Source organism: Planococcus citri, chromosome 5, assembly GCF_950023065.1.
Source record: "Planococcus citri chromosome 5, ihPlaCitr1.1, whole genome shotgun sequence".
Lineage (NCBI taxonomy): Eukaryota > Metazoa > Arthropoda > Insecta > Hemiptera > Pseudococcidae > Planococcus > Planococcus citri.
In genome coordinates, this window is record NC_088681.1 from 34,505,827 (window position 1) to 34,523,315 (window position 17,489).

The 17,489-nt window shown below is 33.2% G+C and overlaps 1 protein-coding gene across 14 annotated transcripts in view; it reads right to left on the reverse strand.

The window, feature by feature from the left end:
* sls (sallimus) overlaps window positions 1-17,489 on the reverse strand; it is a 259,979-nt gene that overhangs the window by 147,960 nt on the left and 94,530 nt on the right. For 13 of the 14 annotated variants that reach the window (XM_065368854.1, XM_065368863.1, XM_065368859.1 and 10 more), the window contains 13 exons: window positions 15,640-15,762; window positions 15,227-15,405; window positions 14,109-14,353; window positions 12,489-12,745; window positions 12,079-12,270; window positions 11,261-11,410; window positions 8,792-8,920; window positions 8,526-8,648; window positions 8,070-8,420; window positions 6,522-6,698; window positions 598-781; window positions 369-496; window positions 114-287 (listed from right to left, as the gene is read on the reverse strand). In XM_065368854.1, coding sequence (XP_065224926.1) covers window positions 114-287; window positions 369-496; window positions 598-781; window positions 6,522-6,698; window positions 8,070-8,420; window positions 8,526-8,648; window positions 8,792-8,920; window positions 11,261-11,410; window positions 12,079-12,270; window positions 12,489-12,745; window positions 14,109-14,353; window positions 15,227-15,405; window positions 15,640-15,762 — 2,412 coding nt within the window. Of the gene's footprint in view, window positions 1-113; window positions 288-368; window positions 497-597; window positions 782-6,255; window positions 6,396-6,521; window positions 6,699-8,069; window positions 8,421-8,525; window positions 8,649-8,791; window positions 8,921-11,260; window positions 11,411-12,078; window positions 12,271-12,488; window positions 12,746-14,108; window positions 14,354-15,226; window positions 15,406-15,639; window positions 15,763-17,489 lie in introns of those variants that run through there. The other variant, XM_065368864.1, reaches the window with a different exon arrangement.

Here is a 17,489-nt window from a genome sequence, read left to right on the forward strand (position 1 = left end):
ATAAATATTGGAATATTTCCAGCCCTAGTGACAGTTCGCTCTAATAATTGCGCTATTTATTAGCCAAGGCGCGAGTAGAACGACTCTTAGGACAAATTTGCGCGACCATTTACCTGGTGCTCTATTTTATCAATAATACGTTGGCTCTCGACGAAAGTAATATCCCATAAATCGTGGAATGCTTTTGAGGCGGCCACGTGTTTAACTTTAAGATCGTTGACTTGTTTGGATGATAATTCGTTGACTCGATCGTTGGTTGATTTTAAATCTGTGATTTTCTTCTCTAGCTGTAAAATTTGATAAGACAATTTATGAGCTTTTTTTTTAGAACCTTATACGTAGATAGGTACTTTTTATTTTATACGAACCTCTTTAACGTTATTTAAAAACGTGGTGAACATTTCTAAAAATACGGTATATTGGACTATAATAGTACAAATGTCATTATACAATTCGTTCAATTTAGGCGGAACTTCTTCATTAGTTTCCAAAGTACCTGAATAAATTCGAAATACGCGCGTTTTCAATAAATACACGAAATGGAATAAGGAAAAATCTTGTAAAACCGTAACTGACAATGACATTTTCGACACAAACCTTTAGCAATAAGTTCCTTTGCCGTTCTAATACGTAACTGAATTTCTTGCTGAGCTCGTTTAATTTCCGGAATAATATTATTCAATTTGTCGTTAACTTGGTGAATTTGCACATCCGTACTGACACTTTCCACATTTAAAACGGGATATAATTGCGATTCTAATTTGCTAACCCAATCGATAGTCTGAAAAAAGAAAGAGCAAAAAAGTGTTACACATACGAGTTTCGTTCTTTCGCGTTTTTATATCGAATAAAAATCCCCGTATATTATTCTCTAGGTCCATTAAGTTGTAAAAAATAATAACGTGGGTAGGGTGTAATATAAAATAAGAAGAAAAAAAGCTATACTGATGTAATTGGCATGAATAAAAATTGGCACCATGTGTTACACAACACGTATGCTTTTAGTAAACTAAGTTTTTAGCCAGAATTTTGTTGTAAAACAAATGCATTTTATCAATTAAAACACCAACATATGTAATACGAAAAAGCAGCCTTTTTCCCAAGCTAGATCATTGGGTGTTCAACGACGACGTTGGTAATTTTTTCATCCCATATTTTCGAATCAACAGATCGTTAAAATAGTGTAAAAGAGGTAATTAGAAATGATAATTAGTTCCTGGTGTCCCCTGGCCTGGACCCAACTGACCAACTGCCTACTGAAAACTCGAATCTGTGCTCCTCCCTGAGGCTCAACCTCCTGCAATAACATGCACGAGGATATCTATATCGAATAAGGATGGAAAATTTTGACTCGATAGTGAGGCTAGAAATAACCAAAACACTAGTCGTTCATAGACACATAAAATGTGAAAAACTTATACGAGTAGGTAGGTACATGATTATAATTTCGACTTTGTTGTTGAAAGTAGGTATGAAATGACCTCCATTTAATAATCCTTCATTTGAAATTATTCTAACAAGAGAATTAATTCCCAAAATTTTAAGCGAGAAAACAAAACTTGTAAAATAAAAGTTTTTTTTTTCCAAAAATTAATCGACTTTTGATAATTTTCAAAAAAAGTTGGTATACCTAATTTGGCCTACTTTCCTTGCAACTGATTTGAACGGACTACGATTTTTGGAAATACCATGGTCTGAAACCCCCTAACTAAAATTGCAGATCCAAATTGATTTTCAAATTTTCATGAATTTTTAAATTGACAATTTTCAGCGATTATGTTTTTTTTTGTTTTTTTTTTTCAAATATACCAATATACCTATTTATTCAGTAAAAATGACGAGAATCAGTCCCGAAACTAACATTTACTCCATCGAACCAAATTTTACCATTTTCGGTGATTTTGGAGACTCCAGCGCGATTTTCAATTTCTCCAGAACTTTAAACTTTCTTCAGAAAGTATTGAAATTAATTCACGTGGCTAAAAATCAAGTAGATGCTTATTCTCAACCTATTTAACTAAAGCATTTATTTTATCCTCATTCGAGCCAATTTCCAGCCAGACACTTCGAGAACGTTTTTTGCCCAGCATTCTCCAGTTACGAGTAGGTATCATTAAAAATATTCTGATTTTTAAAAAAACGCACTTGAGGCGTCCGCTTGGTATAATTGGGTCAGATGTGGATAAACTCGTTAAATGAGTCTAGAATAAGCCAATTTCGTTTTTTATCACTCGAAATCAACTTTCACGCCTTCTAGAAAAAATTTCAAATTCTGGATAAATCAGAATCCAAAATGACTCAAAGTAAGTTGGTTTCAGACAAGACAAAGCCATTTGTGCCAATTTCAAAAGTTTCCCTACGAACAAAGATTTTTCAATTTTTTGAATAATTACTACATACAAATTGCGGACCGACCTACCAATTCCGGACTGCAAGTTTGACGCGGAATACCTGATTCCCAAATTGGTCCACAGGGTGGTTGGCGAGGAAATGTAGAGTGGAATGTGCCCTTTTTTTGTATTATAACGTAATTACCTATGCACTTTCTATTCCATGAAGCTGGGTAAAATTCGTTTTTGTGAAATCACTTTTTTCTCCTACCAAATCGAGTTTCAAAAATTCCCATTTCTTTGGAAATATCTTCAAATAAAAAATAATAAATATTAAATTTTTTTCTTCAAAATTTCACTCCGGGATGCGATAGAGCAAAGATCAAACTTTAGTCTTAATAAAACTCAAATTTCGTAAAAAGTGACGCTATATACCACGTTTTTTTGCAGAAAAAAAAAGATCCATAATTGGAGACGACCTTGAGAGGACAGACAGGCAGACAGACGACATTGAGAAACCAGAGACAGACGACCACGAGAAGCCAGACAGGTAGATCAATGACCTCAAGATGCCAGATAGACGGGTCAATGGCCTTGAGAGGACAGACAGGCAGACAAACTACCTTGAGAGGCTAGCCAGATAGGTCAGTGACTTTAAGAGGCTATACACAAGGGCCAATGACCTCAAGAGCTGGACGGACTGTCAGCCAGGCACACAAGTCAATACACTGAAAATCTGCTGGTCCGGATGATCAGACCAGACCACATCAGATCACATCAAATTTTGATTAAATGACTCGCGTACGTACACAGACATATCTATCCGGAGCCAGGCGTCAGGCTGCGGGAGATCTCAGCATAAAGCTCAGCCCTGATTTAAAACTTTTCTTGGAGAAGAGACTTTACACCCATTCTGATATCATTTCATAATAAATTTTCTCTGGACTCCGTCAAGAGGCCTCCCTCTAGATGGTGAAATTGGTCTTTGATTCGAGTCAAGTACATGTACAAAGTGGTCCAAAAAATTACTCGTACCTACCTCCCGAAGTAAAATCTTTCCAAAAAAAATGTTGACCCCTCATTCCTTCTCCTTCCGGAGATATTGCTCTTTGAAAATTTTCCACATGAAAAAAAGAATTAAGAAAATGTGAGGGAAATTTTTTTTTAAATGACTATGGTAGGTAGGTACATTAGGGTGGATCACGTAAAAAAAGGTAGGAGGATTTTGACCAAATTCAGTGAAGACCTCCATTTTAAGTTGAAAGTTACGAGTAAAATGAAATAAGAGAAAATCTTTAATTTTACTTCAATAGCACACTTGAGAGAGATTCCACTTTCTCATCAGACATCACCGAGTAACTAACTCAAGTATAGGAACCTCGTCGATAGAATGTCATCGCTTTGTCTCTCATCTCTTTCTCCTTTCCACCATACCCTTTTATTATAAATGATAAACATAATGTGAAAGAGACACAAAAGGGTGCGAAACTTGCAAGTTCCAGAGCCCGAGTCGGAATCATTCACAGCTTTCTACTCTGAACATCTACACATTCTAAGACAGAAAATTGTCGCTAATTTTCTCTCATCTTTACGTGATTCAATAATATACGTAAAGACTCATTGTCAGTGATGCTAAGGCAGCTCTCTCACTCGTTCGTTCATTCCCATAGAACGGATATTTTGCTACATTATGTTATCTAATTAAACGAGCGAAAAAATAAACTGCCATCTTGTCCTTACAGTGTGAAGTGTACTAATGTGTGTCACACACAAATATGATTTTGAGTACTACAATGACGCACATGTATAATTTTATAATTAGAGCGTCGTCGAGTGCTCCATCGTTATAAAGCTACACGTAATATGAATTTATTTAGAGTCGACTCTACAACACAAAATACGGCTAATTCGAATTAGTCGGCCTTTTTTCCCTTCTTTTAAAGTTTTACTTGAAACTTATTCATCATTCGATACCCTTCGAGATTGTCATTTCAATGATTTACGTATCAACCTACCGCACGAAGGAGTTTTATTTTTTACACACCATGTTATAAATCATACGGTAATCTTCGAGAGGCGTCGTGCAATAAAAATTGGATAAAGATTTCAAAAACCTAAAGATCAAAACGATAACCAAGGCTCAAGGCATCATCTGGGTGCCATAGAAATAGTAATCATTTTTCAATTTAATATGTATGTATGTATTTCAATTTTCAACGTTTTGTAATCATACGTGCGCCAGTCTGCAAGAAAAAATTCGTTCCACAACCACAATAATGCAACAGTTATTGCTTCTGCTACATAATTTCTGTCCGTTTTCGCCAGCCCGATGATTAATTTATTCAACACTTCGTTCTCTAATGTTGAGATACGACAATCTCGAATGAGATAAAAAATAAAGTTTTCAAGGTGGCCAACTAATGTGCTTTTTCGTAGAAACATTTTCATACAGACGAACAATTTTTTTTTCAAGTACATAAATACATATTTTGGATTAAGTAGCTCAAGATTAGGTATCTACAGACAGTTTTACAGGAATTATTATTTTTTTTCCTAAAAGGAGATGATAGATGAATTGCTAGGAGTTGGCTTTAAGTTCTTTCAGAATGATTTAACGACATAATGAGACTGGGCACTCGATCCTTAGGATTTTCTCTGTTCTTACGTTGGGGGGGGGGGGATCAATCAGCTGAAATCTGAGAAATTGATTTTCATACCGTTCAAACAATTCGAGTTCATTTCCCCTTGAATAATTATGGAATAGACCCACTCAAGTAGGTAGGATGCATTTTCCGCGAGAAGTGGAGGAAGGGTGGTGATGAGAAGGTTATTGCGCATGCTTACTTTTTTTTTCGTCTCCCTAAATTTCTAGATTTTATTTAAAATTGAGACAAAATTAATTACATAGGTAGGTACTTATAATTTTTTTTTAAATTGAAAAAACGAGTTGAGTAGGTAGTTAGATGCCTACAAACTACGAGGCACTTTCATAAAATCTCTCTCCGGAAGGACATAATTCATTCAATTTTTCAACAAAATACAGGATTAAACGAGCATTCACGTCTCAAGAATATGATTCAAAATCTCGACTTGATTTTGACCCTCACCTCCTCAATTACATAAATTTCAAAGCACAGGTCACCATTTCAAAGAACCCTGCCAAGTGATGGATTAAAACTGCCAAATTTTTGAAAGTAAAATTTGATGAAGGATGAGAAAGCTGCTTCATTCACATCCCCTCTGCTGTTTTCTTCGTTACGCAATAACTGATGCATTAAGCCGAATATGAAAAGAGGGGGGATGGATTCACGAGACATTACGATGACGTTATTATGACGTAAATGCGAGTCAATTCATTTGTGGTAAGCTTTGAAATTTTGGTCCAGTCGTTATCTATTCTTTTTTTTAGTTACCTATCACCGGAAAGTTCTCACGACGATTTACTTGATCATTTAGGAGTACGCATCTGGGATGGCATCTAACTTAAATTTTTTTCTGTTTTTTTCCCCTAGGTTTGTTATCATTACATCAACTTTTAAATTTCAATTTTTTATGCCAACATATGTATCAAGATTTAAAAGTTTTTTTCCTCATAATACACTATTTGTATGTATCAATAGGAACGAACCTATTAAAAAATTGAAATTCAAACACATAAAAATTTGACATAAATCACTAATTTGTTAGAATTGTAGAACAATCGTAAAAAATCTTTTTTTTTTTTCAATTGAAAATAATCTGGCACTTGGACCGAAGATCAAAATTAAACCACGTTTTTAAGATACTGATTGACATACACGCGCGCATAAATCTATTTTCATGGTTAAGAATGCGTCTTTGACACGATGAACATCGACAATGACACGTTTTAAAAATGCATTACAACAAAACCACACACGCACATAATGTTTTTTTGGCAACTCACTCGTTAAAACGCATCGATTTTCTAAATCGATTAAATTCACTTATCGATTCGACCATCGATCCGGTACAATAACACAGTTAGATCACAACGATTACAGAAAAAATAATGAGAACTACATACATAACGAAACACAAACTGTTATGAAGAAAATGACCGCAAGAAACACGACGGCGACAAGTCCATCGTCGCGTACATCAACACGTTAAACATTTTTCACCTTGGCATTAAAATAATTATAACATTTTTTTGTTTACAAAATCACTTACATTTTCGCTGTCGACCATATTTTTACTCCAAAGCGTTTGGCTGGTTTTTTTATCAAATGCACTGCGTTCCCAGATGGTCCACTTGTCTTCGACGACGGTTTTTCTATTCGCAAAATGTTCAAGAACGGTCTCGACGCATAATTGAGCTCGTTTCACATCCAGATAAGAATCTTGAGTCTAAGAAAAAATAGCATTTGGTAATGAGCCAATGTTATAAACCCTCCATGCTTCACATCTATTTGCGATTCTCATCAAACGCATACACTGTAATCGTTTATGATAATTAAATGTTTCATTAAGTTTACATTATATCAGTTATCGGCGTTATGAAATTGATTGGTCGGAACTTTGGGGTGTTGTGAGTTGTTTATGGACGTGGTGTGAATATCTGGTCTAGTTTAAAAGAATCTGCAGAATGAAATTCATCTTTCTAATGAGGTAAAAAGGTGAGTCGTGAGTGTACGGTTCGATTCAAAAATTGAAATAAGAAAATGCATACGATATAAAAATGAATTTACTTCTTAAACTTCCACCTCCACAAAAATATTTTTCTACCCACAAATTATGCGCGTGACTCCAATAGTCAAAATATTTTCCAGAAAAAAAATAAAAAATAGATTAAAGAGCAAAAAAACACATCAAAGTCACGTAAAACTTTTTGCAAATAATTTTTCACACTGTCTTGACAGAGATCAGCGTAGGTTGGCAACACTGTTAATGGGAACACGTTCAAGACCAGTTTGCGAGAAAAACATCTCGAATGAAACACGTTCACGATGAACAAGCGAAAAAAAGCTAATAAATTTTAGAGCTTTAAAATAGAACATCTCAGAGACATCTAGATCGAGATCAAGATACAGTCAGGGTTGCCAAGCTCGTTCCACGAATAATATATCTCTAAAGCCCACTTGCTTTGGCCACCGATGCAAATATCAATTAAACGTCGCTAATTTTGACTCCATAAAAAAACTCACAAGTGTAAGTATACCTCAATCAGCGGTTTAATTTTCAAAATATACTTTTAGCATGGTTTTCAACTCGACTGGAACCCGGAAATACGTCATTTTCTTTCATTGGCGGTGAGAGGGGAGGGAGGGTCCCGGTCGTTTCGAGTTGAATTTTAATTAAACTAGCTAGTTTTAAATGGAAAATAAAAGCCTACGTTCGAATCAATTGCAAAACTTATTCACAATATACGTTTAACGCAACGTCGGTGCAAGTTAAACTCGGCTTTTAAAAACTTTCAAAACAAATGTTAATACACCGTAAAAGCTGGCCGTCTTCCAACCGGATTAATTAAACGATCTTGACATATTCTTTGTAAAATTCAAATTCGTTTAAAGTAGTGTTTTCGAAACCGAAACATGTTTAATATACCTAGAGAGCAAATAGGTGTACGAGTACAGCGACGCTGATTTGTGAACAATGCCAACACATGTATCATCACACAAGAGGCATATCCAATTAACAAATTTGTTCTTTCAACGCCATAATACTTACTACTGGAGCGATTCATTTTCAGTATAAGTAAACGTTAGATATGCTCACCTGGCTCAAATCGTCCAAAAACTCAGCAGCTACGTCATTCAATTGCGTGTAATATTCGTCAATATTATCCGAATGTTGCGCCGGTAACATGCCCACTTCAGTTATATCATTTCCCAGCAATGATTTATCGAATGAATCCAATTCATTTGCAAGCGAAACAGCCAAAGAATGGAATTTCGTGTATTTTACTGACAATCGGATTCTTTCTTCTAAGGTTTTCTTCAAATATTCCCAATGACTGGTGATCATTTCTAACTTTTGTAAAATATCTTCTTTGGTATTCGACGGTAACCGAGCTAAAATGTGCGGTGGGACGGATTCCGTAATGTCAATCACTTCTGTACTGCGTATCTGTAACCAGAACCAAAGCACCGCCGTAAGATGTTAGTTGTGTTGCGGAACGAGTTTTAGACGGCGCCAGCGTCATGATTTACTACCGAAGTAAATGTAAATTACCCTCAAATCATTCAACAGTTGTTCATGTACTTGGAGGTAGTTTTGAGCCATTGATAGTCCACCTCCCATGTCTTGATGTCCTTGAATAAACGATTCAACAGCTGTTATCAACCACGAGAATATCTAAAAACACACGAAAGAGAAACAAATATTACTTCAAACAAAATTTAGAATCAATACCGTGATTTGTTTCCATATCTCTGGTCTTCTTATTTAGAAAATTCAAGGATACGTAATTTAAAGATGATAAAGTAGAATCGTCTTACCTGGTTCTGCTTTTCGTAGAATGTATTTACGATTTGAGAAATTTCGAAATTTTCTTCATTTTGCTTGATACAATATGACATTAGATTTAACTTGGCGTTTTCGATTTCATCCAAGGCTCTTTGGACACCCTAAAATTCATAAAAAAATTTGCATTAAGTGTATCCTACGAAAAAGTAAAGTGATATAGTAGAATATCGCTCTGTCTCTTCCCTCTCCTTCTTTTCAAAAATGAAACTAATTTCCTAGAAGGAAAAAAATTTCCAAGAGTCATGAAATGTTTTTGGTAGTTGAATAATAAAATATTTCCCAAAATATGCAATTTTTGTTTTAATTACGATTAAATAAAAAATTATTAAGCAAATAAAATTTTAATTTAAAAAATAAAAAAAAATAAATGCAAAAATATTTACATTTTTGTAGTTTTTTCATTTTTTTTTCAAAAAATTAAAATTTTGGACTATTTATTTCATTTCATTTTTCATCTGTTTCAATTATAAGTTTTTAAAATTTGTGTTCGTTCCTTTTATTCGACACAGGAAAAATATTGAATTTTTTTCGAGAAAATATCAAATATCATTTTATAAAATCATTTTTTCAATTTAATAAAAACAATTTTTCAATCAAGTACTTTTGGTTTCTGTTTTGATAGTTTGAAAATATTTTTTTCTTTTCTATTTTCAATAATTCTTCTATCAAAACCATCAATTCACCAAACAAAATCTGTAATTTTTTTCATTTTTTAAAACAGTTCTTCGACTTTTTCAGAATTTTTCTTTTTTTATCTCTTCTTTGAAAAAATAATAATAAGGAAAATGCTTCACTTTTATAATATTTCATTTCAACAAAATACCTAGGTACCATTTTTTTCACAGGGATGTAATTTTTTTAAAATGAAAATGATTTTTTAATTGTTTAAAGCGAAATTACGTTTTTGTTCTCATTTGTACTCGTAAGTTACATGATCTTTTTGAAACAAATTTTTAGACTTTCACAATTTCTTTACATTTTTTTTTCAATTACGAAAACAATATAATTTTTATTCATCTTAAGAGAGCAAAATAATTATGTAATTAGGTATTTTGTGAGATGGTAATTTTTTTCAAACAATGTTTCTAACTTGTTATGAATTTTTTTTACTAAATTTTTCAATTTTTGCGCGCAGGTAGATTTCAAAAAAAAAAAAAAAAGAAAAACGTCAGCAACAAAAATTCATTTTGTCAAAATAAAGAATGTAGAAGAGTTCTATTAAAAAAAAAAAAAAAAAAACATTTTCAGTTCATTGGATCTAATTATTTCGAATTTTTTTCATTGCATTGAAAAAATTATTTATGTATCTGATTTTTTAATGTTTTCAGAAAATTTCACATTAACTTATGTGTTTTCGTAAATAAAAAGATGTAGAAAATAAAATAATTTTTTTTTGTAGAAATAGAAAATGGTCTTACTGGGTAAAAACAACGATATCATCAAAAGATTGAAAGAAATTGTCAAGAATTAACTACCAATCTGTGTTTTTTTTTTTGCATAAATTGAATTAATATTTTATTAGAAAAATCTGTCATAGTATGAAAATTATTTTGAACAATTCCCTACATAAGAGTTATAGAAATAGCAGTAAATTCTAATATTCTACATCGTTGAAATTTTGTCAAAATTACGTTTCTACCCAAAACATTATAAAAAAGAAACACTGTGCTTCAAAAACTTCCAATAAAACAGAAATTATTTTTAAAAAATAAAAAAAAATTGGGTTAAACTTGAAAAATTTCAAAATTATGATTTAAAAAAATTCATTCAAAAAGGGTGAATTTTTGAAATACTTAATATCAGTTTAAAATCATTCAAAATCAAAAATACAAAACATAAACTGAAGAATGTTCAAAACCCCAGATATTTCATTTTTACAACCTAAAACAGTTCTCATGGCAAATGGACAAGATGGCAAAAAAATAGATATTGAAATGAAAGTGAATAAAAAGTTTTAGAAGTAAAATAAACATTACTCGAAAATGTGGAACAAAAATTGTTTAAAACTGCATAAACATTTCTCAAATGGAAAATAAAACAGTCTAGGCACTGATAAAAAATTTTACATTCGCGTCAAATAGGGTTTTAAAGTTGTAGAAATTGCAATAAAAATATTTGAAATGCTGCAAAATTTGGTTAAAACATTAAAAAAAAACTTGGTTCTTTCTTATTTAAAACATCACAAACATAGTTTAAAATGGCGAATAGTGGTACAAAATATTAAGAAAAATGTTTTAAAATTTTTTGAAGAATTCGTAAGTACCTACCTACCAATGAATTTATCCAGAATTTCAAAAAGTACATCGTTAGAATTTTCGAAAATAGGTTTTCAAAAAAACATGATAAAAAATAAATACTTATGCCATCGATAAAATGGATTTTGTGAACGCATCACCTAACCAGACTACTCCACCTCTAAACTTCACTTTTGTGACACTTACTTTCGCTGCTGGTGCCTTTTCCAAAATCCAACGTCCATCGTTGATCACATCTTTGGTAATATCTTCAGTCATATTCATAATAATCAACCTTTCCGATATACTATTAACGTTATTGAGTTGATAATTCATTTCTTCCAGTTTCATCATCACCTAAAACGAACACCCAAACACGATTAGATTCTTCACCTGCGATTACGACGGAAATAATACATAAAGCCCGCCCAAGGATGCATAGTTCAACGCTCGTATAAAAGCATTACACGGTATTGAGACGTTAAATAGACACAGTCTTGGAGAATTATCGAAAATCACCATCATACAACGTCAGGCAGTCGTTTCCAGCCGGGTTTGAATAATTAAGTACGATAAAACCATCATCAATTTTTCTAAACAATAGCACATTGTGGCTATTAAAAAAAATGGGAGAAAAAAACAAAGCAAAGAAGACGGTATACAAATCGAATCCAATTAGAACACTGCACAATTTGGTATTATCAACGTACTAATTACGTATAGTGTTCTAATTAACTGTACATAAATTTTTATTTTTCACAAGTTGTGATTTTTTGATTAGGTGCGTTAGATGAGTTACATCGAATTATAACCGTATTGCTCGCTAATTTTATATTTAGGTGCAAGGTCGTATGACATATTTAGCGGAAAATTTTCAATTTTAAAATGCACGCTTGTGCAGATCTGAGCTTAAAATTAGTAAGTAATTTGGCAATAATGCAACGCACGTTCGAACGATCGCCTATCATCGAGAGGAAATCAAACGTTTATAATACCTATATGGTTCGATTATAAATAAAACATACACTTTTGGCCGATTTGAAAAATGAAATGCATTTCCTCAGTAAATCTTCTTTATCGTTAATAGCTTGCATGTATTCGTTGGCCAAATTCAACACATCGTACGATACTTGGTTCGATTTTTCCGAAAATTTATGACCAGATGATGGTAACTGCTCGCTGGCTTTCACCATACGCAACCCTTCTTCTTGAAAGTTCTATGTGAAAAAAAGTCACGAATTAAAATTAATGATAAGAATAAGATACCTAATTTTTTTTGTAAATAAAAAAAATCCTAAATTATCTCTACATAATAATTATTTACGAAGTAGTTATAAAAAAACGTTTCCTTTGAGGAAAGATTTTTTTCTCCGTTATCATTTCTTAAATGTTCATTATCACTTAAATAAAATTCCGTAAAATATTATTTAATTACCGTAGCTTCAGGAACCAGTTTCAAATGCTCTTGTAATAATAGCTCGGCGCTCGCAGACGAATCTCCTAATTCGTATCGACTCCTTGATAACAACTCATATCTTTCCCTCAGCAATGTCTCCAGCAATTCCAGGTCCCACTTTAGAATAGCTAATGTTCGATATTTTTCCAAATTGAGTTTTCGTCTTTGCCACGTGACGTCTAACAGACGCCTTCGATTATGTAACTGTTCCATCCACTGTTCGACTTGGGCAATAGCTACACCAGTAAAAAGAAACAATGATATATTAATTGACGTTCGTTCTGCACGTATAACTCGCTAACGAGTTGTCGGTGCGGAACCAATTGGGGTAGAGATAATAAAAAAAGAAACATTTGGGATTTAAGTACTATGAGTAAGTGGCTATAGGTTGTATTAGGTTTTAAAATCATAATATCTAATATCGTGCACAATGATACAGGGTGATTCGGCAATTATTTTAATATTTATTGGATAGAGATAAATTGACCCGAACCATTTTACTCGAATGAATTAAGTAACTTCCAGTGATATTAATATGACCAGCATTTAGTAATTAGCATCGTAATACACAAAGATAGCTTTCGTTTTTTTTAAAGGGATGCCGATGTTTTTGAGCGAGGGTTCTTCAATATATTGGAAGGAAGATACGATGAAAGAGAGACAACGGACTAATCACTGCGAAAAAATTTGAGAAAACAATGAATCAAGTCATCACTAAAAATAGAAAGTCCCAATCCAGCATACATTTTTGAATGTTCAATTCAAAAAAAATTTCATTAAAAAAATAATTTGTCATAAAATTAACTTGAATGAATCCAAAACTGTCAAAACATTATTGAAATTTCCCGAAAATCGTAAGAATTAATAATTTAAAGATAGCATAAAAACAATCACCTAAACTTGAAAAAAAATTCAAAAAAATGCTCTAGTCAATTACAAGACGGAACAATGACCTCGCCAGTCTAGACTAACAGGTCAATGACCTTAATGAGAAATTCTTGAAACTATACCAGACTTTTGAAAATCCAGATGAATTCTCGAAATTTATGATTAGGTACCTACCTGAACTATTCTTTACATGAAATAAAAAACATCTCCCATTTTTTTAGTTGATCACGACGTTTTCTACAGCAATTTTCAAAATTTCAGAAAAAGTTCAATTATTGCAGTCGATTTGATGGCCGACTTCAGAGGGAGAGGGAGGAGGGATTTGGCGGACTGGTTTTAGCGCAGAGTCCGATTTTCGGTTTTTTCCCCTCAAGATGTGCTCTTTCTCTAAAAAGTCAAAATACCAATGGGCTTTTCCATCGTTTTCAAAAAGTCACCAAAAATCAAAAAACTATAACAATTGGCTCTTGAAATTTGGTTTTGAGATGTGAATAACAATTAACATGCTTCTTCACAGAGGCAAATTTCAGCCCGACCTGAGTAGTCGCCTGTCGGGTTATAATAAGTTTTCTTGTCAAGTACCTACCTGTTTTGATATGATTTTTTATTTTTTAAGAATACATAATCGACAAACGTTTCTTCGTCCACCTCCCTTTCCTTATCAAATAGACTTTAAAAGTTTTTACCACCAATATTACAAACAAAGCTTACCACTTAATGCAGATTTTTTGATTCGACCAGGACGCGAGTCCAAGGACTTTTCGTTGGCAATTTCATTCAAAGCTGCTAACAAATTCTGACCAGCGTTTAATGAGGCCATTAAACACTCGAGCATGGATTTTTTGATTTCTTGTAAACACTGTAGACTTTCTTTGACCATATTTTCATTCGATGGTATAGGTGACAAGCATAGTAGTTCTAAGGCTCGCATACGTTCCATACAAGCTTCCGCTTTGCTGTAAAGACATAAAAAAATTGTTGATTAATTTGTGTTGTTATAATAATGATACCTTAATTATTTTTTTAATTTTAAAAATTTAGCTTTCCAAACGTAGGTACATTATGTGAATAGTGAAAATTCAAATTTTAAAAGAAATTGTATAAAATTAAATTTGCGAGGAAAGTACAAGAAAATATCTAGGGATAGGTCCAAATTAGTTTGACGAATTTATAAAATTCTCGGTAAATCGAATTACTCGTTGTTCTTTTGCCTACCTCGGGCTATACAGTAATTTTTTTTTCGAACACAGAAACAGATGTTTTTCATTTCATACGTATAGATAATAAATTATTATGACTCATTTTTTCAAACTCGTACACAAAAATGAGCAGTCTCCTTTCGACGAAATCTAATTAACAGCGGTTTATGAAACATAATTTGACACCAGTCAATTTTTCGCTGCTTAATAATTATTTATTATACGAAAATATAAAACGAAGATCAGGCACCGATCCAACGAGGCAGTTGGGAGGGTAAAACTATCATCTAAGTGTGAAATCAATCAGACTTTCTGATTTTCCGGTCATTCGTAAAGGAGAGTGAATTTCCCATTTATTTTAAAATATTTTTTTGAAAAATACTTATCATGCATAAAAACCTATAAAATTAAAAAACCAATTAAAAAAATAGAATTCATTTTTCAAACATTTTTTTCGCTACTTTGGAAACCACTAACGTATATTTACTTTTCGTCACCACACAAAACTATCGAAAAACGCCGGTTCATTCGAAAAACATTACAAGAAGAAACAGCTCGCGAGAGGCGACGACATTGAACCGCAAAGATCTCAAGATAAAGATAACTTCATCATCTGCTAATCTCACTTACCTGTGATAGGTCACATTCATATGTAAAATATGCTTCCTCAGAGCTAAATGCGAATGTATATCTTTCCACGCCTGGCCGAGAGAATCAGCCATCGCAGCGTACACTTCGGGTTTGGGTTTTTGGTCGGCTATAACTTGATCTGCTTTTTTTAACATTTCCTCGACAGGGCTCTGTTTATTCTAAAAGACAAAGAGAGAAACACAGAGGAGATATTAATTACATACGCGTAAATATCTATGTACTGTTTATGTATTCCTACACATTGAACCAAGGCCACAATATGTTTACAGCTCGTAAAGATAGTAATATAACGCACACATGATCTGTATTTCACAAAAAAAAAGAGAGAAAAAAAACTTCATCGCAAGCCAAGTGTCAACAATGTGATAGATTTACTCTGGAATGTATCAAACCTGTAACTGTTTCATGACATGATTATGTGCTATTTCGAGTTCCGATGCTTCTTCAAATGTCTCTCCTAATAGAGTTAAATCTGGTACTAGTTCGAGTATTTTCAATTCCAATACATCTTTGCTCTGAAATCATACAAAAAAATAATGCCAAATGAATATCATTTCCTATCGTATTCGTCTTGCGAGGAACTAAGTCTAGGTAATGTCTATGACACGTGTGAAAAATTTGCCACCATGTACGCCATTGACCGCTTCTATCGTAATTACCTCAATGGTTCACTTACTCGTAAATACAAAGCTCATAGGTAGTTATTAATTTATGATGAGTACTTATGAGACCAACGAATGTACATATATGTCGACAAGCTGGCACAATTTTTCGTGCTAATGGCCACCGATGACGGCGACCACCACTGGCAAAGAGAAGAGGAGTAATTCAACACGTTAATTTATTTATCGCATGAATCCTCAACTGAAGCAGCAACCTGTGACGAGCGACTACCGCGGTCCCACGTTAAAAGAAAAACCATTACACACCTAAGTAGAAATACTTAGAAGGTAAATTTTGCAAAAATTAATATTGAAATTTGATGAGAATTTGTACAGAATCTGAATCTGCATCTTTTGGGAAAATGTTGCTATTTCGTGCTCAGAAATAATTCCGAAAAAAACACACATTCGAGCTCAGTACCCCCCTCCCCTCCCTCCCTCCCCCAAAGTAGCTAAGTATAATAAACGACGCGACGCGTCACACGAAGGTCACGCGTCATCTTGAATTCTTTGATGGATGTTTGTGGGAATGGGAACTAATGAAGAGGAAGGGGCGGGATTCAGAGGGATCGTGCTCAAAAAATAAGTTGATATTCGAACTCAACGACTAAAAATTAGCAGCAATCAATATACCACTCGACTTTTGGCAAAAAAGCAAAACTTTTGAGTAAGTAACTTCTCTTGAAACAAAGAAATATGTTTTGGAATTTTTTTACGAAGGTGACATCTGCGTTAGACAATTTTAAAAATAGGTAGGTACCAGTACGTTTTTCAATTTTTTCAGATTGAGGAAATCAGAGTCTGTAGCGAATTGTCTCCGATGCCTCTCTCTCTATTACTCTAATGAAAAAAATAAACATATTCTAAAGTCAGATTTTCAGATTTTCAAGCCCCTAAAATTTCTCAAAAAAATTCCAAAATTTCAAACTAGTTGAAGAGTTACGATAAAAGACGAGTAAACAAACTGTAAAATGATTTTACCTACAAAACTATGGAAAACCTTTCCACTGACTGGAAATTTTTCAGTTCACATAGGCTCATTTCTAGCCAAAAAAATTATGATAAAATGAATTTTTGATTTTTTTCAAACATTAATTTTATTAATGATGATTAATTCTCTATCACGAAATGTGGCACACTAGGTAACCATCTTATCAATTTACCAAGAAACGCTTCAAAATTATAAAAGCATACTTATTTATTTGCGTTCATCGGATCACCTGATAAAAAATTAATCGCTCGATAAAACATAGAATATTCTACTCTGCAAACAATTATCGTATTAGCATTGCAGCGAAGCGAAGTGATAGTCGTTAAACTCGCGAATACAGACACGATGATGAACGAAAACACGCACATACGGGTGTTTGTTCGCCTGCGACCTTGATGAAATTTGACACTATGTAGACGAAAAAAAATTCGGCCTATTTTAAAAACGATTGAAGAGCCTTTGAATAATTCATGCATCTATTCGTATGAATGAATCGCGAATACGACCTTGGCCTATAACTCAAAGTCAGTGACCCCTTTTAGTTACTAAGTGAAAATGCTGCGAGATATTCACAATTTCTCACAGGCTG